At 48.0% G+C, this 23,278-nt stretch overlaps 1 protein-coding gene across 1 annotated transcript in view; it reads left to right on the top strand.

The window, feature by feature from the left end:
* Positions 1 to 2,287: 2,287 nt before the first annotated feature.
* TSTD1 (thiosulfate sulfurtransferase like domain containing 1) overlaps positions 2,288 to 23,278 on the top strand; it is a 78,868-nt gene continuing 57,877 nt past the window's right edge. The window contains exon 1 of the mRNA XM_078669456.1: positions 2,288 to 2,402. Within this exon, the coding sequence (XP_078525582.1) occupies positions 2,312 to 2,402 (91 nt within the window). The 5' untranslated portion in view covers positions 2,288 to 2,311. The remainder of the gene's footprint in view (positions 2,403 to 23,278) is intronic.

Raw genomic sequence — 23,278 nt, 5'->3', positions numbered from 1 at the left:
CCCATACCTCAGGATCCTAGAATGAAGAGATCACATCAGCATACACCAGCTCTCTCTGCATGCGAACAGCATCAAGTGTGTTTTTGTGCTTCAAGCAAAGCAATATAAAACCCGCCTAAAGCCCAAAGTTGGCAGAAGCTGCACTTATGTTATGTCTATGAAGGCGCGAAGATCAGACCTCATAACAATTCTGTATTGTGTTATTCCTGAACAGACATAGTTTATTAAGCAAAGCTGATATCAGAGTAATAACATATTATTCTCATGTAAACCACAACGAACTACTAGGTTGAAAGCTAAATCAACAATTAAGTGTCGTGTGCAGAAGCAGCAAAAGGAAAAACGGCGTTTAAACATGCAATGAGCCCATGCTAACTTGACGCATTCTAAAGATATACAGTAGCTATATGACAGGTGGGGGTGTCACAGAGTAGTGTGAGCTCTGTGCTTTCCAGTGAGTCCTGTAAATAGTCCCTTGCCAGTGATAAGTCGTGTCTTGCTGCTTCTTCCATAGCAGGTGATTCAATGTATTAGGTTCTGCTTTCTTGATCTGTTCCAGCATAGTAAGTATGTTCCTCGCCTGGCCAGAGTCTGTTGCAGCAATCCAAATTCCAGGTGGATCTGCACGAGTGAAGTGAGTAGTGGGAGTGAGAATATGATCCTATAGGCACGCACCATTGCATTGTCCAGGGTTCTGGCATCCTGGCCTCTAAGCATCTCACTCCCAGACAAAATTGTTGGTATGAGTTTTGATCACGCTACTTCAAGAAGGGTTGTCAGAGAAGGCCCGGACAGTTATTTCTTCAGGTTTTTAAGGGTTACTCCCAACACCAACCCTTTCCTTTGTATTGCCTCCTTCTGCACTGCGAAGGAGCTTTTCTTATCGCTGATGACCCCTAGATATTTGCATTCATCCATACTTTCAATCCGGGTGTTTCCTTGCAAAATACTTGACCTGGTTGTCAATCATGGCGATTAGGCGATAGTTAGCCGGAGATGATCTGTCACCACCGTTGAAGATTAGTGATAGGTTTGATCCCTACCACGAGGCGGGCAGGATACATGAACTCCTGATCTGTGTTAAAACCAGTGCTGGAGTTTCTGCCCCTAGGGCTGGGTCGTGTTTGAACAGCGCTGGAGGGATCCCATTGGGATGCACCAAGTAAGAATAAGCAAATTATGCAACATAATTTGGTACATTTTTTCACAGCATTTCTGCATTATGTTGTCTTTTATTAAAAATGTTAACACTGTCTGGGCAAAGATTTCACCTTATTAGTAACAGTATAACACTCAAACATAGCAGTAGGTAATTGAAAGTTGACCAGATGGCTTTGGCGAGGGGCCTTTCACTATGCAGCAACATGCATCACCGCGTTTTTACTAACTTTTGATTCACTTGCACCAGAAACTATTTTTCTCCTTAAAATCCGTGAAATATGCAGTGGATGAGGTATTATGTGGAAAATGCGGCAAGTTCATAGTTATGTGGAAAACTCTATGGCCACAAAATCACATAATTCGCGGTCCGATCGCCCGGCGGCTGCTCAGCTCAGTGCCATGTGACTTTGGGCAGTAGCTCACTTAATCTCCCTGACGGCCCCTAGCGCCTTGAAACCCTTAAGGGGGTGTGATATGTTTGTGCTTCAAAAATAGAAATTATTAGTATTATTGTCTCTGTATGTGTTTGTGATTTAAAATGCTCCGACACCCTACACTGGCATGAGAAGCGCTATAAAACAAATGAAATACACGTGAGAGAGGAGCTATGGAGAGATGAGGGGCACTGTTGAAGAAGGTAAAAGTGAGGGAGTCATTCAAGAGCCCCAAAAAAGATTGTTGAATCCTGGTGCATTGTAAGGTCATCATTTCCTATGCTTTAAAAACGAATATAATTGAATATATAATAAAAAAGTGTGTTGGAGAATGCACCATTTTCGCCATTTTCTCACATTTACTTGGGGGGCGGGGGGGCTACAAACCCCCTTCTAGGGGTCCATATGGGATCAGGTCTGACAAAATGTGCCAGGGCTGCTTTGAGTACCCAGCCCGGCTCTGGCCATGCGAGGCAATATGAATCTTTCCATGTCTAGCAGGAGGAACGTGAATTACACTTCACAGTTGTTGAGGTTGACATTGCTCAGGGATCATCGCTAGGTAGCACAGGAACGGCTTTAAGAAGCACGTCATGCCTCTGTAACTTGAGCGGGCTGCCGCGTCTCTTGCCAGGGGGCAGAATTTGTTGCCGGTGCCTTGCCTTTACATGGATCTTACTTCCTGTTTGCAGGCTGTCATAAAAGGGACCTCCGGGATGCTCCACCTGCGGCGTCTGCTTCAGCCATTCAGCTCAGTCACAACACAAGGGCGGCTCTGCACGCGCGCGACAGACACCATGAGCCAAGGTAAGCCACGGCGTCCTGTCCGGGCGGGAGGGCAAGCGTCACGGGCCGTGCTCGGCACTGTCACTGGGTCTGCGCTCTGTGCCAGGGAGTATGTGCCAATGTCTGTGTTCTGGTTGTCTTGTGCACAAACTATTTGTACATTTGCAATTTTTCTTTCTGTTTGTATCTCTTCCTTGTGTGGCTTTACATCTTGGACATTTGCAATTTTTTCTGTTTGTATCTTTTATGTAACTCTTGTAATCCTAAATCTTTATGTTTTGCAACTGGTTCAAAGCGCTCTGACACCTTCGGGTAAAGTTCGCGCTGTATAAAAAATCGCATTAAATAAAATACCAAAAATAAAAGTTACGTTAGAAAGCAGGATGAAAAGGAACTTTGTACTCATGCTGAGTCTGTGATCACCAGGGTGAAAGTAACTCTGTACTGGCAGTGCCAGGGTGTAGGCACGCGGCTCAGCTCTGTGCCAAGGGATGTGACAGGTAGTATGCGCTCAGCAGTGCCAGTGCAGTGTGGGCTTTATTGCGCCCGATGGCCAGGAACTAGGAGGACCATGTAGAATTGGGCGAGCCATCAAAACCTCGAGCCAGATGCCTGGCTCGGTCTCGGCTCGAGATCCTCTCCTCCAGGCTCCTCGAGCCCACAACGAGCCGATCTTTCTCGGGAGGTGATTTTCCTTAGTGCCACATCTGGTAATCCTGTATCATAGGGACCCGGGCTCAAATCCTGACAAAACTCTCTGTGCTGAAAAATGTACCGTGGTCTGTGTCTTGTGTCTTTGCCAATATCCCGTTATATAAAACGGCCCAAAATAAAACACGGATTCTGCCTGTCACCCACACTCTAAACCTCGTCATCAAATAAACAACGAGAAAGCATTACCCTTGCATGTCAGAAAGAGACACCCTCCTAGTGGTTAAATTTCAGTGTGAAACTGGAAAATCCGAAATAAATCCTAGATGAATCAAACTGTGTGATAATAGGCATATGCTTTATTACCTCCCGTCTGTTCATTATCAGACAGAACAGCACCTTCAAATACGTAAATTTAGGATGGAGCTGAACAATAAACGTCTTGTGTTCAATAGCTTATAATATTGCCCCTTCCATAATAAGAAGTTAAGCAACATCTAAGGCGCGCGTGACAACTGACTTGCCTGTTAGATCGCTGGTAGCATTTTTATTAAGGCGGGGGCAGTGTTTAAAAACGCAGTTTTAATAAAGACTTTTTAAATAACCTAATGTGCTGAGGTGGGATGCTCCTCCCTGTTAAAGAAATTCCCGTTAGCGAATTTTGAAGACGTATATCATATTGTACATTATTTTCAAGACTCCGCTTCAGCACAGGCTCTTGAAGCCAGAGGTGACCCATGGCTCGGCTCGAGACTCTTGGAGCCAGAGCTGACCCTTGTCTCGAGACTCTTGGAGCCAGATGTGATCCCCCTTCGCTCGGCTCGAGACTCTTGGAGCCAGAGGTGCCCCTTGGCTCAGCTCGAGACTCTTGGAGCCAGAGGTGACCCTTGGCTCAGCTCGAGACTCTTGGAGCCAGAGGTGACCCTTGGCTCAGCTCGAGACTCTTGGAGCCAGAGGTGACCCTTGGCTCGGCTCGAGACTCTTGGAGCCAGATGTGACCCTTGGCTCGAGACACTTGGAGCCAGAGGTGACCCGTGGCTCGGCTCGAGACTCTTGGAGCCAGAGGTGATCCATGGCTCGGCTCGAGACTCTTGGAGCCAGAGCTGACCCTTGGCTCGAGACTCTTGGAGCCAGAGGTGACCCGTGGCTCGGATCGAGACTCTTGGAGCCAGAGGTGACCCATGGCTCGGCTCGAGACTCTTGGAGCCAGAGGTGACCCGTGGCTCGGCCCGAGACTCTTGGAGCCAGAGGTGACCCTTGGCTCGAGACTCTTGGAGCCAGAGCTGACCCGTCGCTCGGCTGGAGACTTCTGGAGCCAGAGGTGACCCGTGGCTCGGCTTGAGACTTTTGGAGCCAGAGGTGACCCGTGGCTCAGCTCAAGACTCTTGGAGCCAGAGGTGACCCTTGGCTCGAGACTCTTGGAGCCAGAGCTGCCCCTTGGCTCGAGAATCTTGGAGCCAGAGGTGACCCGTGGCTCGGCTCAAGACTCTTGGAGCCAGAGGTGACCCATGGCTCGGCTCGAGACTCTTGGAGCCAGAGGTGACCCATGGCTCGGCTCGAGACTCTTGGAGCCAGAGCCGACCCTTGGCTCGAGACTCTTGGAGCCAGAGGTGACCCTTGGCTCGAGACTTCTAGAGCCAGAGCTGACCCTTGGCTCGAGACACTTGGAGCCAGAGGTGACCCGTGGCTCGGCTCGAGACTCCTGGAGCCAGAGGTGACCCATGGCTCGGCTCGAGACTCTTGGAGCCAGAGATGACCCTTGGCTCGAGACTCTTGGAGCCAGAGGTGACCCTTGGCTCGGCTCGAGACTCTTAGAGCCAGAGGTGACCCATGGCTCGGCTCGAGACTCTTGGAGCCAGAGCTGACCCGCCGCTCGGCTGGAGACTTTTGGAGCCAGAGGTGACCCGTGGCTCAGCTCAAGACTCTTGGAGCCAGAGGTGACCCGTGGCTCGGCTCGAGAATCTTGGAGCCAGAGCTGACCCTTTGCTCGAGACTCTTGGAGCCAGATCTGACCCTTGGCTCGAGACTCTTGGAGCCAGATGTGACCCCCCTTCGCTCGGCTCGAGACTCTTGTAGCCAGAGCTGACCCTTGGCTCGAGACTCTTGGAGCCAGAGGTGACCCTTGGCTCGAGACTCTTGGAGCCAGAGCTGACCCTTGGCTCGAGACTCCTGGAGCCAGAGGTGACCCGTGGCTCGGCTTGAGACTCCTGGAGCCAGAGGTGACCCATGGCTCGGCTCGAGACTCTTGGAGCCAGAGCTGACCCTTGGCTCGAGACTCTTTGAGCCAGAGGTGACCCGTGGCTCGGCTCGAGACTCTTGGAGCCAGAGGTGACCCATGGCTCGGCTCGAGACTCTTGGAGCCAGAGCTGACCCTTGGCTCGAGACTCTTTGAGCCAGAGGTGACCCGTGGCTCGGCTCGAGACTCTTGGAGCCAGAGGTGACCCATGGCTCGGCTCGAGACTTTTGGAGCCAGAGGTGACCCGTGGCTCAGCTCAAGACTTTTGGAGCCAGAGGTGACCCGTGGCTCGGCTCGAGAATCTTGGAGCCAGAGCTGACCCTTTGCTCGAGACTCTTGGAGCCAGATCTGACCCTTGGCTCGAGACTCTTGGAGCCAGATGTGACCCCCCTTCGCTCGGCTCGAGACTCTTGTAGCCAGAGCTGACCCTTGGCTCGAGACTCTTGGAGCCAGAGGTGATCCGTGGTTCGACTCGGCTCTCCCTTCTAATTTGTTGGCGCACCCACCTATAGGGCTAAATCGTCTTAACTCAGCAGTGCGACAAGGGGTCTCTGCTCAGCAGGCAGCGCAGTGTGCCAATTGGCCTGTGTTCAGCTGTGTGCAGGGGTCTGTGGTCACCACAGCAGTGTTCCAAATATTCTTTGTTTCGCTGTACGGCGGAGGTCTGTGTTCAGCAGTGCGCGGCTTGTCTTTGTTCAGCCGTGGTCCGTGTTTAACAGTGTGTCATATGGTCTGTGTTCGGCCTTGTGCTCGATTGTCTATGTTCAGCAGTGCGCGGTGGATCTGTGTTCAGCCGTGTGTTATATGGTCTGTGTTCAGCAGTGCAAAGGAGGTCTGTGTTCAGCGGTGTCCAGATGGTCTATGTACGGCTGTGCGCGGTGGGTCTGTGTTCAGCCGTGGTCTGTGTTCAGCAGTGCAATGGAGGTCTGTGTTCAGCGGTGTCCATATGGTCTGTGTTCGGCAGTGCGCGGTGGGTCTGTGTTCAGCTGCGTTTTATGTTCAGCCGTTTCCATCTGGTATGTGTTCGTGGCCGGAGTCCTTTACCGGCTACCCGTCGGCGGTCTGTGTTCCGCAGCTCAGAGGGTCTTCTTTGCAGGGGGTGGTTACAGGGAGGCGCCTCTCGGGCATCAGGAGCCCGGGGGCGTAGGAGACACTAAAATTCTGGGGGGGACAGGGACAACCTTGTGGACTTTCCAGTGACCCTATACAAATCATCACCCATTAAACAAATACAATCGCATACTTTCTATGTGAAATATTGAGAAAAGCAGGCATGTTGTCACAGTTTGCATGTATGCTTTATTGTTATTTACATTCATATAGTAATCAGACCAAATGTTTAAAAAATGGATATGAATCGTGCATCTTCATGCACCAAGCAAACAAAGGTCGCTGACTTAGGTTGGGGGTTTCATGTTTGCAAGTGCCTTATGGTTTGAAAAGTACCTGCTCCTGCATTCCTGGTCTCCAGCAATTTTCAGGCAACAATACAAATGTGAAGATAACTTTGGTGAATAATGTTCTTTATTGAGAGAGATCGGAGATTTGTCTAGTGGTAATTTTGACTCTAGGTAAGGTAGCCACAGTGGGGTAACATGTCTGCCGCAAAGAATGTGTACCACGCAGATCACAAAATGCATATCATGTAAATAGGTCAGTGAGTTACTGCTTTTGTCTGAGAGATTCTTTTGGTATTTGCAGTTTACAAGTTAAAATCCTAACATTGAACTGTGAGTTATTAACCGTCATCAAAGAGCTGCATGAAAACTTCAAGGTATAGATTAGAACGTTATGATTTTTCCCCAGTCTTTCCTTCTCCTAATGTTGGAAAATGGGTGCATTAGGATATAAATCAATTCTGATTATTAAACACAACCCCCCCCAACCATGGTGTTATGTTTTAAATTCTAAGTTTGGGCTTCTTTAGTGTTGCAAAGCCATCCTGTGCCCTGGGTACTCCCCAATGTTTTGCTGACTGGTACTGGTGGTACCTGACTCTGACTGACCCTGGCCTCTGCCTGAACAGGCACAGGGCCAGTGGTATTCTGAAAGAGACACTTAAAGACACTGTGAAAGCACCTACATACACTAGGGTGCACTATGGGTTAGGGTACCCCTATAATTGGATTGACCTCTCTTATAAGGCCCTAGTATATAATAGGGCAGGGGGATTAGAACTACCTTTAAGTCGCTAGAATATAATAGGGCATGGCAGTTTAGAGGCCAGTAGCCCTTTCTGCATTTGCATGTATGCACTGCTGAAGCCTGAAGTCAGTTTAAAAGTAGCCCTGTGTTGTAGGACTGCTTTTAAAATGCAAACTGTGCCCAAACTCAACTTTTGGGTTTGGGGAACTTATAAATTGATCAACTACAATGCTGGGGCAAAATTAAGTTAAGTGGAAACATGTTTTCCACTTAACTATGGCTGTATCATATTTGCCACATAATATACATCATCTGTTGCATAATCTAACGATTTCACCCAAAACAATTTTGTAGCTCAAACGGATCAAAAATTACTAAAAGAAATGTGATTTATGTTGCTGTGAAGTGTAGGGCCCTTTGCAAAGGTTGACTGGTCACCTTTCCCACAGCTGCATTTGTATGTTACACAGGTACTAATGAGGCAAAAGCTTTGCAGAGGCTGTTCGTATGTATAAATATGTCAAAATAATAAAGTATCATAAAATGCACTGCATTTCGCTGCAGACTTTTTATTGTTGCATCATTTAGTCAACACTGCAACATAATTTTGGCCTCCATTGCTGCATAACTCCAGTGGCCCGAAAGCAGGCGGCACATGTTAAAAGTGTTTGTGCATGAAGCAGAGACCATAAAGTTTGCAAACGTAGGCGCTGATTACGATGGGAGGTGGACTTCAGTCCGTCAGCTATTAAATCGGGGAATGGGACTGCTGGCCTCCAAGGGGGCGGCCCCACAATATCTTTTACATTGCAGCAGGTGCTGATGGCTGCATCATGTGCCGCAATGTAAAAACTGACATGTTACATATATCATTGCACTACGTGGCAGGCACAATGCGGTGCCTGCCACATGGTGCAGTGATATGTAGGGGGGCTTCTTAGATGCACCCAGGTCCCATGTCTGGGAGCTGGGGGGAAAGGGGCCTGCTACAGGCCTCCAATGTCCCTTTCCACCAACTTTTCCATGGTGGGTGAACCGCCATGGATAGGCTGGCGGTTAAGGGATATCATAATCCCTACTGTGGTGTCTGGTAGGCACAACCAGCATTGTAGGAACCACAAGCCCCTCCGCTGCACTGGCGGGCTCAAGGAGCCAGTCGGGTGCGTGGCGGTTGGTCTTTCCGACCGCCAGGGAACCACCCGCCATTGTAATATGATTGGTGGTGATGCAGTCACCGATGGCGGTGGGACCACCGCTGACAGGGTGACGTGGCGGTTCCACCTCCATTATAATCACCCCCTAAGTTTGGTGTGCATGCAAATCCTACATTGCCAACCACTGGTAAGTTGCACCACTACTGCTGAAAAAGGCCAATGGAGGTACCAATGGGTGCGGTGGACTGGCCTCAAGGATCTTGTGACCTCAGTGTCACTGTCGATCTAGGGTGTGCTTCTTCGTATGCCTGCCCGCAAGACTGGAGGTGAACTGCAGTATGGATTGTGGTGGACAGGCCTTCAAGGTTAACTCACACTTGCCACCGTTAGGGTCCACCTGCGGGTGCTAAGACATGAGGGCTTCCAAGGTCATACGCGCCTTCTAAGGTGTAGCATCGGAATGAGCTCTGTCAGGAGTGTGGTCCGGTGGACTGGTCATAAAGGCTGAAAATGGTGCTCCAGTTCTAAATTCAGTAGCTCTGGCCAGAGTGCCACATCCTCTCCCACACTGAACACCATACTGCCCCACTGAGAGAAACGTCCACTGCCTTCAGCTACAACTCAATTGTGCTGCGACTAAATTCAAATTATGCTCTAGACAACAGTAAAATGCTGCCTGAAAAAAATGAATAACACCCTAGAAAAAGCAAACACTCATAAGGAATGAAAGAATAAGCAAATCATGTGAAATTTATTCAGGAGCAACATGGTTACCTTAACAGTTTAAAACTCATTATTCAGAAATCAGTAAGTGATTTTGCCTGAAATTCAGAACATGGCTACAGGACCATGAAGGGACCTGTTTCAATGTCCATTGCTTATATCCTTTCAAAATGTAAGCAGTTTGGTTTAAAAAAGACCACATCCCTGGACTCAGAGCCGCAGTACACATTTTATAAGCTAAAATTATTAAAACAGTTGAAAATGATCATATTAAACATTTCCACTCCATCCATCAACCAGGTATTTCAGTCCCTTTAGGAATGGTTCCCCACCCTGGGAAAACAATGTTGCTCAAAGAAAGAAGAAAGAAAGAAAGTAGCGCTTTCACTGGCAAACTCTGTAAAGTGGCGCTAATGTGTGTGGGTGTAAATAACAATCTGGCCTGTCTGCTGACCACTCTGTATTGCTTTATTTCGGTATTTCATTATTTTTTCTCTCCATCCCGAGGTTTTTCTTTGGAATAATAAAACGGTCAGTAAATGAGGACATTTCCAGCCAAAGTGTTCCGCCTATTTTGGATCCATTTCACTGGGAAACGAAGAAAAAGAGAGGCAAGAGAGAGTATGTAAGAGCTCTTGAAATCAGAACTTAAGGAGGAGCGAGACAGAGACAGAAAGAGATGGAGGAATAAAGAGAGAGAGGGGAGGAGGACACCTGCCAGAGGCAGGACAGGAGAAGTTGACACTGTCCTTGCCTTCTCCCGGGGGTATGAAGGAAAAGAAACAGAGTTTTTTCCCTTCTCTGCCCTTCCCAGAACGCCAAGCCTTCCTGCAGCATAACAAAGGGCAGAGGGCGGGAGGCCTCTTTGACTCCAGGCAGGTCAAGTGCAGGGCCATTAGGTAGCGCTTTTCCGGGATGATGGCCCTGCGAATGACAGAAGGGAGAGGGGAAATTCTTTTGTTCCCTCGCCCCCCCCCCGTGTCCCCTCCCCCGTGTCCCCCCACTCCAAAATCTGGGGGGGGGGGATATATCCTCCGCGTCCCCCACACTTCCTACGCCCATGCAGGAGCCAGTTGGGGAGCCCTAAGGGACCTTCGTCACTCAGTGTGAAGAGGGGGCTCGGAAGTCATTGTATCCGGATATCTACCTCTGGGTCCTGCGAACGAAATAACTGTAGAAATAATTGCTAAACTCCACAAGAGGCGTCATTTAATTAATGTATAACTATTTTGACTATAGAGAGACAAAAAAAAAGTGTATTTCGAATATAAATGTGTTAAGTTTGTGTGCAAAGAGATTACAGGAATGTGTGTGGCAGGCAGCCGAACGGGCACGGACTGACTGGGCAAGAAATATGAACTCTCGTGCCAACGCGAGGAGATAGAGTAAACACGACCGGTGCCAGGCAGGCGCCACTGGTGCTTCTTAGCTGGATGCCATACTTTCAGTGCCGTCGTATTCTCAATGCATTTATATAGCTCTTACTGCACATAACGAGGAATGGAAGCGCTATATGTCGAGTAACACACTAAAACGGAATACGTGCTTAATCTAGTAGGTTTTGGCTAGAGCGTGTGATCTTCTCTTCTCAAAATAAACTACTTACTACACGCATTCGTGCTTGAAATGAAAACCTAGAAGTGCAGGTGCCCAGACCATCATCAATCAGGTTTCCGGAGGGGTCACAGCACTGAATCGGCCCTTGTACACATTTTTGATGACATTCTGAAAATGCTTGATAAAAACGAATCCTGCCACCTGATCCTCGACCTTTCCTCTGCATTCGATACAGTCAATCATGACATCCTCCTATCCATCTTACAAAACAGAATGGGTTTCTTGGATCATGTGCTCCTCTGGTTCTCATCCTTCCTTCTACACAGATCTCAAAGATTCAAGTCAAACCACTCTCTCTCTCAGCCCTCCCTCGTACTTATTGGGGTCCCCCAAGGATCTGCCCTTTCACCTATCCTCTTCAACCTTTTCTTGGAACCTCTCACTAATCTACTTAACTCAATGAACATTCTCTTCCACATGTATGCTGACGACACTCAACTCTATTTAAAAATCTCATCCCTGGATAACATCATTGCGCTAAATTCTATCCTCATGCTGACTCAAAATTGGTTAAAGGAGAACCATCTCCTGCTCAATGCCTCCAAGATGGAATTCTTGCTCATCTCCCCGCCGAACCACACCCCCAAGATCGACCTCTGGATACCTTACCTCACGGCTTTCAACTGTACTCCGATTATCATAGACTCAGCCAAACTGCTTGGAGTCACAGTGGACAGTCACCTGAATATGAAGACTCATATCAGCAACGTTTGTAAGGGAGCGAACCACTTGATGAGGACTCTCAGATTGATCAAATCCTTCTTGCCACAAAAGGATTTCAAGCAGGTTGTACAAGCTCTTGTCTTACCAAGGTTAGACTATGGCAGTGCAACTCTCTGTGGCCTTCCTAAATTTGCCCTGGCCCCACTAAGGGCCTCGCTGAGCTCTGCAGCAAGACTGTTTACAGGCTCCAAACGAAATTAGCACATATCCCCAGTCCTTAAATCTCTCAACTGGCTACCCTGAGAAGCAGGAATTCAGCTAAAGATTGCAATCCTGATGCACAAAGCCCTCCACTACAATACTCCCACGTACCTAGTGCAAAAACTTGAATTATCATGTGGGGGGAGGGCATCTAGAAGCGCCTCCGCTCTCCTCCTGAAACCTATCATCCTCTCTTTCTCCGGATGTACGTATACTCTCCTCGACGACAGCCTTCAAAGTTGAAGCCAAAAGATTCTTAATGGGAAAATTCTTGCCATAAGGGGATGGTGCACTATAAGGCGTCTATCTCTTTGTTCCTTGCTCAGTGGCACAACTAACAGTAACAGATGTACCCTCTGCATAATATTATACCTTATATTTGTTTCTTTGTTTACTGTTTTTAGGTTTTTTTTCTCCTTTTCTCAATTACTATGTTTATTTCATGTTGTCCTCTCTACCAATTTATTGTAAAGCGCTCTGATATCCTTCAGGATCTTGTTTGCGCTATATAAAACTATATAAATAAATAAATAAATGCTTGTTTTCGACAGAGAAGTGAAATGAAATTAAATGAAATGAAAAATTCCACTTATATAGCGCATAACTACCCGGAGGCCTCGCAGTGCCAGTATTATCACCATTAAAAGTGTTGACCCTCTGCTGAGAAGTGCTGGCCTGCTGCCTTTCAAAGCATAGCAGGTACTGGTACTCGGTGCCCGACAGAACCGGCCTTTTAAAGCGCTGATATACTGGCAACCTGGGGGATTGCTAGCGGGGCGCTAGGATGTGCAAATGATTGGTGGGTTAAATAGATACAGGGGCGTGGCTTCTGTTACTACAGCAGGCGCAGTGACACCGGGGCCCAGAGACCCGATGGGCCGCTGAACCCTGATTCTTGCTTAATTTCACAGTCTTAATGGAGCGGTTGTAGATTTAAATGCAGAATACGAATATATATATATATATATATATATATATATATATATAAAATATATATTTATTTTTTTGTACAGGACTGCTTATTTTGTAAAGAGACTGTGGTAGCACTGCTAAGATACTAATGTACCTTACAGATAATCGAACCAGGACTTCTAAATTGGGTTACCATGGCCTAGATGTATCAAGCCTTTTGCGATTCGTTAAGGCCGAAATTCGCAGAATTTCGGCCTTAACGAATCGCAAACGGACATTTTGCATCTTTTGGGATGTATTAGAAATTAGCAAAATAAGGAATCGCAAAAAATTGCGATTCCTTATTTTGCTTAAGCATTTAAGGAATCGCAATTTTGCGATTCCTTAAATGCCATGTATGAAATTTTTTTACATTGCGAATTCAGGTTAAGGAATCGCAAATTAACACCAATTTGAGGTTTGTGTTAATTTGCGATATCCTTTCAAAAACCAAAATATGACAATTTTGAAGGTGGCATGTGACACACATACATGCCCATAGGGAGAAGTGTGGCTCAATGGTTAGAGCGGCAGACCCTGATGCAGAAGTCTGGCCCGGGACCAGGGTTCAATTCCCCGCCTCGGTGGGTCTTGTGCTCAAAATTCCACGGACCTGATAATTCTCGCCTCGGTGCCTATTCCAATCATGGAGTCCCACTCTGCAACTCTGGGCAATAGCTTGCTTAATCTCCACAACGGCCCCCACAACGCTAAGGATGCCTGGCCTCCACCTTGGGGGTGCCCAGGAGTGGACACCTCACAGGGAAAGCCAGGATGGGTTCCACAGCGGTATTCGTACAAGCGCCTTGAGACCCTTGCGGGTGAGTAGTGCGCTATACAAGTATCAATTTACATTTACATTACATTTACATGTGCCATATGCACACACATGTAAGTTTCAGGGGTGCAGCAGGGTGTCCATGAGACACCCCTGCACCCTTGAAATAATTCTCAAATTGCGATTAGCAAATTGCGAATTCGCAATTTGAGAATTGCTTCACAATCATTCCTAAGGGCCTCCTGGCCCATAGGAATGCATGGGAAATTATTTCTTATTTGCGAATTCGCAAAATGCGAATTCGCAAATAAAGATTAATAAGGAATCGCTAAAAAAAAGCGATTTTTTACATACATTCCGTTTTGCGAATCTTAAATAGCGATTCGCTAAAAATCGCTATTTAAGATTCGCAAAATGGAATCTTGATACATCTAGGCCTATATGTTTAATGATTTACTGCATTAAATGGTACAGATATATAATTTTCCATTTACTACTCGCGAGGGACAGTGCCAGCACCACATAGAAGGACTGCAGTGTTTTAATCCCTTATGGCCTTCTCAGTGCCACTGCTCCTAGAAGTAGGCACACCGGTACTTCTAGGGCTGGCCCTAATTTGATTGGACAATACGGTAATGTCTCAGTACGGTTGCTGTTGTACCTTTAATTGTACACTCCCGGCCCTTGCTGGCAGTGTCGACAGCAAGAGCCGATAGAATGAGCGGCTATTTTGCCTGCAGTCGCCTCTTACCTCCCAAGGTGACGTACACTACTTTGGGGGACAGATGGAAGCTTTCACTCATCTCCATTCCTTGAAATGTAAACCTGGTTGACCTTTACCAGGCCTTTCAGAAATATGTGATAATGATGTACAGTAAAAACAATCCTTCTCATCTTTAGAAAGGCAGCACCTGACCTCTTAGCCTTTCCAATAGTTGGCGATTCTGAACAGCAGCCGCAAGCCAATAAAGCTTAAGTCTGGCCAAAGGGGAGGGGGGAACGTATGAGCACGTGCCTACGTTATGACTCGCTAACTAGAGAATAAGAGGGAGAGAGGAAGAAAGCATGTGCACTCCCATGGAGTGTTGAAAGCAAAAGAAACAAGTAGTTCCTTGAATGTAAGCCGTGGAAGGATACACGTCATCGACCAAGAGGGTGGTAAAGTGACCACGGAAGGACAAAGACAAGAAGAGGAAGGCAAGTCAACAAATAAGAAGCCAGAAAATGAGTGAAAGAAGTCAACCAATGGTAAGCATTGGGCGGGATGGAAGCCCACAGGAAGTTCCACTGTAAGGCCTAAATCTACATACACAGGTATGATCCTACTCCAGTAGCCGCTATTCCTTATACTAATGTTAAATATTATGATGTGTCGGCTAGAGCTAAGCATTTGAGGTGCATCTGTAGTGTAGTGGAGAGCAACTAAGAGGAGATGCTTCTCTGAAAAGCAGGGTTTAGTAGTGTGAAGTAAATTTCACATGTGCGAATGCTGGTCAAATGTGTTTTGAGACGTCCAAAATATAAAATACTGCTCTGGTCAACGACTGTACGATTCAGGGCCCAGTTCTTCTTCAATGTGAAATGTTGAATTTGTCTCTAAATATTTTACGACACTGTAATGATCAGTTCTAAGAGGTGTGTCTAGTTAAGTCCATAGTTTTTGTTTCATAAATTCGCGATTATTCTGAAGGAACTTTTTCCCCAGCATTCTCTAGTATGTACGCACAAACCACAGTGTGCACATTCCTTATATTCTATTGATGCCCCGATGTAAAACGTCCGCCTTTTTATATGTACTGACACAACCCTTATTTACTCCAGGTTCTATATGCGGTCAGAACAACAATGCAAACTGTAGTGAGGCAGAGCTGCCAGTTTCAAACCTATGCAACCAGCATTGAACCCACTGAGCTATCAGATTAGCTCCTAATTATGCACAATTATGCAATATACTGCATGACACAGCGATTCTGCCGTATCGTGCATAATAAAGCGCCAAAACTTGAATAAAGGCTGCATGAATATCCTGATGTACAGCAATCGGTGTGCCGGGAGTTAGGTGTTAGTGCTTGAATGAAGAGCGCTTCTACCTTCTATTTTGGTCATCGATCTTTGGCTACTTGCCCAGTTGAGTGAGCATGCGCGGGAGTAGGCCCGAAGCACAGGGCGCTGTTTATTTTCTAAACAATGCGAATATCTACTAAAAGTATGAAGTAAGTTTTCCTTCCACTGTATTGACACAACTAGTTCCCCCTGGCTCCTTTTCGGAGTATTTCTATGGTGTTCATGATTGTGTTGTACCATTTTAGTAGAGCTTAACCTCTGTCATGGAGAGGCTTACCTTTGGTCGGGCCTAGTATGTTGGCCAATAAAACTTCCATTCATCGGAATCTCAAGTTTTCTTAGCGACAGATTTGGTAATGTTTCGGAGTTTTCTTTGAATGTTATATACTGAGGCTTGTAGGGCCATACATGTAGAATTTGAGAGTTTTGTACTTTGAGGCTTGTAGGGTCATACATGTGGAATTTGAGAGTTTTGTTCGCAGGGGCTTGTAGGGCCATACATGTGGAATTTGAGAGTTTTGTACTTTGAGGTTTGTAGGGCCATACATGTGGAATTTGAGAGTTTTGTACTTTGAGGCTTGTAGGGCCATACATGTGGAATTTGAGAGTTTTGTTCGCAGGGGCTTGTAGGGCCATACATGTAGAATTTGAGAGTTTTGTACTTTGAGGCTTGTAGGGTCATACATGTGGAATTTGAGAGTTTTGTTCGCAGGGGCTTGTAGGGCCATACATGTGGAATTTGAGAGTTTTGTACTTTGAGGTTTGTAGGGCCATACATGTGGAATTTGAGAGTTTTGTACTTTGAGGCTTGTAGGGCCATACATGTGGAATTTGAGAGTTTTGTTCGCAGGGGCTTGTAGGGCCATACATGTGGAATTTGAGAGTTTTGTACTTTGAGGTTTGTAGGGCCATACATGTGGAATTTGAGAGTTTTGTACTTTGAGGCTTGTAGGGCCATACATGTGGAATTTGAGAGTTTTGTTCGCTGGGGCTTGTAGGGCCATACATGTGGAATTGAGAGTTTTGTACGCTGAGGCTTGTAGGGCCATACATGTGGAATTTGAGAGTTTTGTACTTTGCGGTTTGTAGGGCCATACATGTGGAATTTGAGAGTTTTGTAATTTGAGGCTTGTAGGGCCATACATGTGGAATTTGCGAGTTTTCTATTCTGAGGCTTGTAGGGCCATACATGTGGAATTTTAGAGTATTGTATGCTGGGGCTTGTAGGGCCATACATGTGGAATATGAGAGTTTTCTATTCTGAGGCATGTAGGCCCATACATGTGGAATTTTAGAGTTTTGTATGCTGAGGCTTGTAGGTCCATACATGTGTTTGGGAAGAATAACACTTAGTCCAAAGTGTTGTTATTTGCAAAGCCAGAACTAGTTGAAGGCGATTGCCAATGGCATGGAGCCAGTTGCCAGCCAAGCTCCTGTCCTTGGGGGTTCAGATCAGGCATTTGTGGTGTTAGTTTCTGTAGCGACTGGAGGCGCTTTAAAGAACCAGACAATACCGAATCTTCTTGGGAGGGCCTCGTGTTAAAAAAACACAGTGGCCCTTATTACGAGTGACCTCTTAGTTCATAAGGTGGTCTAACAACAATTAAAGCCACTGTCAGAATTCTATTTTTTTCTACTTTCACAGAGAGGTTCAACTGCTGAAAACTGTTTTTTTTTCCCCAAAGGCTTGGGGAGAATGTTGAATTACCAGTGGAACTGGACTAGAATTACCACTCTCTCTTACTCCCTCTGCCCCAACAAGGTTGGACAAGGACAGAAGATAGGCACCGGCATCAAAATAAAAGAGGCTTCCATTTGTGAATTAGAAAGCTAAAAAAACAGTGGCCTATGTTTGCAAATTGGGGCAGTTTTCAGCTTGTAAAGATGTATGTGCTGTACAAGTGTTTTGCAATGTATGGAAGGATGCATGGATTTGAGCTTGTTGCAAGTAATGTTTGTTTTAATATCAGGGAAATCAACTGTAGAAACCAGCCCAGCAGAACTTAACCCCTTCCACGCTCATGACGAGCTGGGCTCGTCATGCAGTAGCCTCCTGCTACACTGATGACGAGCCCAGCTCTTCATGAATAATGGTGTTCCTGTATTTACAGCACAGGGGAAAAATCCCCATAGCGTTCAAGTGGTTAAACGGGCCCACAAACAGCCAATAAATGGCCCACATGCACCAACGAAAGATTTAAACAATCATCAGAACTCAAAAGACCTTGTAGAAATAAATGAGTGCATTACCATACCACTGATCGTACACATGCTGATCGGTCAGACCCGTCCATCGGGCACTGTTTGATTGCCCACAGGCCAGTCCGACCCTAGGCCCCGTTCCTCATTTATGAGAGGGTCAGGGGGTCCAGCCCATAACGGGCTGGATAGCCCACAACCTTAGCGTTACCCCTACCTCAGTATCGGTAAATGCATGGGTGGCAAAAACGTAGCTAATTTTGTGGACCACTCACAAATGCCTTTATGAAGAGTGGCTCAGATTTCCTGGTGTTACCAATATCGGTGGTATCAGTAACTCCGGGTGGGGGGTAAATCCAACCCCTTTCAAGTTCAAGTTCAAGTTCAGAAATTTGTATAGCGCACTACTCACCCATAGGGTCTCAAGGCGCTTGTGGGAGGGGGAGCATTATTTATCGAAAAGCCAGGTTTTAAGTTCCTTTCTGAAGGAAATGTGGTTCTGTGTGAGGCGGAGTTGGGTGGGGAGAGAGTTCCAGGTCTTGGCCGCCAGGTAGGAGAAGGATCTGCCTCCCATGGTGGATCTGTGGATGCGCGGAACTGCGGCAAGCGCTTGGTTGGAGGATCTTAGTTGGCGGGTGGGTGTGTAGAAGGACAGTCGTGTGTCGAGGCATTCGGGTCCTAGTTTGTAGAGGGCCTTGTGAGCGTGGGTGAGGAGACGGAACGTTATTCTCTTGTTGACGGGAAGCCAGTGGAGGTCTTTTAGGTGGCCGGTAATGTGAGCTTGGCGAGGGATGTCCAATATGAGTCTGGCCGAAGCATTTTGGATGCTTTGGAGTTTTTTCTGTAATTTGGCTGTGGTTCCGGCGTAAAGGGTGTTTCCATAGTCCAGTCGGCTAGTGACCAGTGCGTGGGTGACCGTCTTTCTTGTTTCGGTGGGGATCCAACGGAAGATTTTTTTGAGCATACGGAGTACGTTGAAGCAAGAGGATGAGACGGCGTTAACTTGTCTGGTCATCGAGAGGGAGGAGTCTAGGATGAAGCCCAGGTTGCGTGCGAGGTCTGTGGGTATGGGTGCTGTGCCCAGGGCAGATGGCCACCAAGAGTCGTCCCAGGCAGAGGGGGATGATCCTAAGATGAGGACTTCCGTTTTGTCTGAGTTGAGTTTTAGGCGGCTGTTTTTCATCCATTCGGCTACTTCTTTCATGCCTTCATGAAGATTGGTTTTGGCTGTGTTAGGGTCTTTAGTGAGGGAGAGGATCAGCTGGGTGTCGTCAGCGTAGGAGATGATGTTGAGGTTGTGTTGTCGCACGATGGATGCTAGGGGGCTCATGTACACGTTGAAGAGGGTGGGACTGAGTGATGATCCTTGTGGGACTCCGCAGATGACTTTGGTGGCCTCTGATTTGAAAGGGGGGAGTCGGACTCTCTGGGTTCTCCCGGCGAGGAACGAGATGATCCAATCTAATGCTTTTCCTTGTATTCCGATGTTGCTGAGGCGTTGTATGAGGGTGCTATGACAGACTGTGTCGAAGGCGGCGGAGAGGTCGAGTAGGATGAGGGCAGCTGTTTCTCCGTTGTCCAGTAGCATTCGGATGTCATCTGTCGCTGCAATGAGGGCGGTTTCAGTGCTATGTTTGGCTCGAAAGCCAGACTGTGAGGGGTCGAGGGAGTTGTTGGATTCAAGGAAGGCGGCGAGCTGGCTATTGACGGCTTTCTCAATGACTTTGGCCGGGAAAGGGAGGAGGGAAATGGGGCGGTAGTTCTTAAGTTCAGAGGGGTCAGCTGTGGGCTTCTTCAGGAGGGCAGTGAGTTCGGGGTGTTTCCAGCTTTCTGGGAAGGTAGCGGAGTTGAAGGACCAGTTGATGACATCACGGAGATGGGGTGCGATGATGGAGTCTGCTTTGTTGAAGATGTGGTGGGGACAGGGGTCGGTTGGCGAACCTGAATGGATGGAGTTCATTAGGCGAATGGTGTCTTCAGTGGTGATTGGGTTCCAGGCGTTAAGGTTGTTAGCGAGCGGTTTGGTTTTGGAAGTGGGTGGGGTGGGTTGTTCTTTCGAAATGTTCTTAAAGCTGTTGTGTATGTCGGCGATTTTGTTGTAGAAGAAAGAGGATAATGAGTCGCAGAGGTCTTGGGAGGGAGTGATGTCGTTTGAGGCTGCGGTGGGGTTGGTAAATTCTTTGACGATGTTGAATAGTTCCTTGCTGTTATGGGCGTTGTTGTTTAGTCGATCCTTGAATGCTGATTTCTTGGTGGATCGGATCAATTGGTGGTGTTTGCGGGTGGCGTCCTTGAAGGTGGTTAGGTTGTCAGTGGTTGGGTTTTTTCTCCATGTTTTTTCGAGAGTACGGCATAGTTTCTTGGAATTCTTAAGGTCATCGTTGAACCAGGGGGCCTTTTTGCTACCTTGTTTGATCTAGTGGTTTTTCAGAGGTGCTAGTTCGTCAGCGCTGTGAGTGATCCATTGTTTGAGTTTGGTGGCAGCTTCGTTTGGGTCTGATGAGAGGGTGGGAGGGTTTTGGTTGAGCGATGTGAGGAGTTGGTCGGTGGTGATTTTGTTCCAGTTTCTTCGAGGAATAGGTTGTGGGGGGTTGTGAGTTGTGGTAGTTTTGTAGCTGAAGTGAACACAGCTGTGGTCCGTCCAATGGAGAGCTGTGGTATGATTGAAGGAGATGTGTTTGCTGGAGGTGAAGATAGGGTCGAGCGTGTGTCCGGCTAAGTGGGTGGGGGTGTCAACAAGTTGTTTGAGTCCGAGATTGGCCAGGTTGTCCAGAAGGGTGGTGGTGTTGCAGTCGTTTTTCTTTTCCAGGTGGAAGTTGAAGTCTCCCAGTAGAATGTAGTTCTCGGAGGGGAGGGCATGTGGGCTGATGAAGTCAGTGATGTCTTCGCAGAATTGTTTACGGGTTCCTGGTGGTCTGTAGATGAGGGTGCCTCTAAGTGTGGTCCTGGGGTCGGTGTGGATCTGGAAGTGGAGGTGTTCGGCGGGTGTAAGGTTATCGTCGAAGCTGGTCGTGATTCTGATGGTGTTCTTATGAACGATGGCGATGCCGCCTCCTGTTTGGTTGGTGCGGTCTTTTCGGATGATGTTGTACGCGTCCGGGATGGCTATGGCGATGTCGGGTGCTGATGATGCGTTCATCCAGGTTTCTGTAAGGAAGGCGATTTCCGGTGAAGTAGTGTCGAGTAGGTCCCAGAGTTCTGTGGCGTGTTTGTGGATCGAGCGGGTGTTTAGCAGGATGCATTTTAGGTGGTTAGAGTCGGAGCTGTGTTTGGAGGTCGTGGATTTGGTGTGGGTCTTGATGCAGGCAAACTTGCAGGAGTGGCAGGCGAAGGGACCGTGGGTACGTCCTGGGGCAGCTTCGTAGCATTGTGGTGTGCGTCCGGGGTTAAGGGCTAGGAGGGTGGCGGCGTCATACGTAATGCGGGTGTAGTGGGTTTTGCGAGAGCCAGGGGGTCTGGCGCTGGGCGCGGTCCAGGCGCGGACGGGCGTAGAAGGGCTTACCTTTGGCGCACCTTCGGTGCGACCGCTGCGTGTGGACGCTGCGCGTAAGTCCATTAGTCATTAGTCTTTCAAGCTAGACTTGAGGCTCCATTTAGAAATGAGGATCTATATGATGAATTGGTAATTATGCTCTCAATTTCACCCTCTTATTCCTCATTCCTCTCTTGGTTTTCAACCCTACATTTCGGCTGCTTGTAGATGGACGAGTCACCGACAAAGAAAGCAGAGGCCTACCCCGAGCCAGAGGTCTGCCTCCTTCTTCCACCCACCTTGTTTCACCCCTCATGCACCTTCTTTCCGTTTCCTGGCACATTCCTACCAGATTCTTCCTCCGACATCCGTCATGGTCCCACCTTCTCTTTCCTGACTCCTTCATCCACCCTTCCTCTTAATCCTACTCCAGCCACCTTCTGTTCCATGCTCTGTTTGTCCTATGCATCCTGTGCATCATCCTGATCTCCGTACACCCAATGGACTGGTCGCCCCGGCGTGCCACCCTGTGTATTGACCGTCTTGCTGAGTCTGTCAGTGGAGGGATCTGCTAGAAAGCCTCCCTCCATTTGGGTGAGCTTCTGGTGGCACTTTTGTAGATCCGCTGCTTGTTCTCCCTTCACGGTTTACTTTTTGTTTGAAGAGTGGATATCTTTGAATTACACAGGCTAAGATCAAAGATAACTAATACATCATTGGGCGTCAAGGGCCTTGTTGGACTTGGCCCTTTTAGCAGGTTCACCCCGAAACTTTTTGCTTTTGCCTAGCCTGTTTCTGTAACCTGGTGTTGGTGATTTTAGGCATCTGCGCACTTTTTCACTGTGGTACAGTGTACAGTGCGTGCGCCCTCTGTGTATGTGTGGTGAGTGGCCTGCCCTCCCATAGGAATGCATGGGGCATATGTGTGTCCATGGTAGTTCCTGATGTGTGGGGAGTGCTGGGTCGAGTTTGGTATGTGCGAACTCGTTTGATTAAATGCTGCGCGATGATGTGCGTGGATTTATTGTGTGTGGTGTGGAAGTGCCACTTCTAGAAGTTGGCATGTCTGTGCAGTGAATGTGAATTGGCTGTCTGGATTGTGATTGGCTGGAGCTGGCTGGTGTGCCTAGCTCCAGGAGTCAGGATGGGTCTGCCCCGGTGGTGAATGGAGAGATGTGCATGTTGATGTGAGGGAGGGGTGCACCTGGGACCTGAATAGGGCTAGGCCTTCCCTACACAATGCTGGCTCCGCCCCCTGTGGTGCGACTGGCGACCCTAGCCTGTCCTGTGAATAGTGAGAGGGCTGAGCACAACAAAGTGCTCAAGAGCCAGTTGTAACTGGTTCTCCCCCTGCCCTGCAGCCTGAGACAAAGGGATTTTGTGTATAAAAGAGTGGCTGTGACCCCATAAAAATGTTCTTGTTTTCCTGACTCAAATCTACCAGGGGCGTGCTGCTGCTGGGGCCAGGGGAAGGTTTGCTTCCCTGGGCCCTGCCCAGCCCCTGGATGCCATGGAGGACTTCTTTTGGACCCTCCTGCCCTCTGCACCTAGGAGGACTTTGTTGCTGGGGCCCTGTTTGCTTAAGGGGCCATTCCTGGGACCTTTGGGGGTTGTTTTTTGGTGCCCCCCAGCGCCTCTGGGAGCGCTTTATTTTAGCCTGGCAGTGCTGAGCTGCCCTTTGCCCTGAGGGAATCCCCGGTGTAGGGATTCCCCCGAATTTGCCGCAATTGCGGGTGCCACCTCCCGGGATGGATGTGCCCTTATGTCTTATTATTACGGGTGCCCACCCCGTTTTGATGTGCTCCAAAACAGGTGCCCACCCTGCGTCGCTCCGATGTTTAATTTATTTAATTACGGGTGCCCACCCCGTGTATCTGAGCCCAAGCGGGTGCCCACCCCTCTTCTACTTTTTACTTTGATATCGAGGGTGCCTTCCCCTCGTTTTGCCCCCTTTAACGTGATCACCGTGGCGGCCCGCGGCGG

Source organism: Lissotriton helveticus, chromosome 12, assembly GCF_964261635.1.
Source record: "Lissotriton helveticus chromosome 12, aLisHel1.1, whole genome shotgun sequence".
NCBI lineage: Eukaryota > Metazoa > Chordata > Amphibia > Caudata > Salamandridae > Lissotriton > Lissotriton helveticus.
The sequence above is the reverse complement of the archived record's forward strand: the minus strand, read 5'-3'. Positions and strand labels throughout refer to the sequence as shown.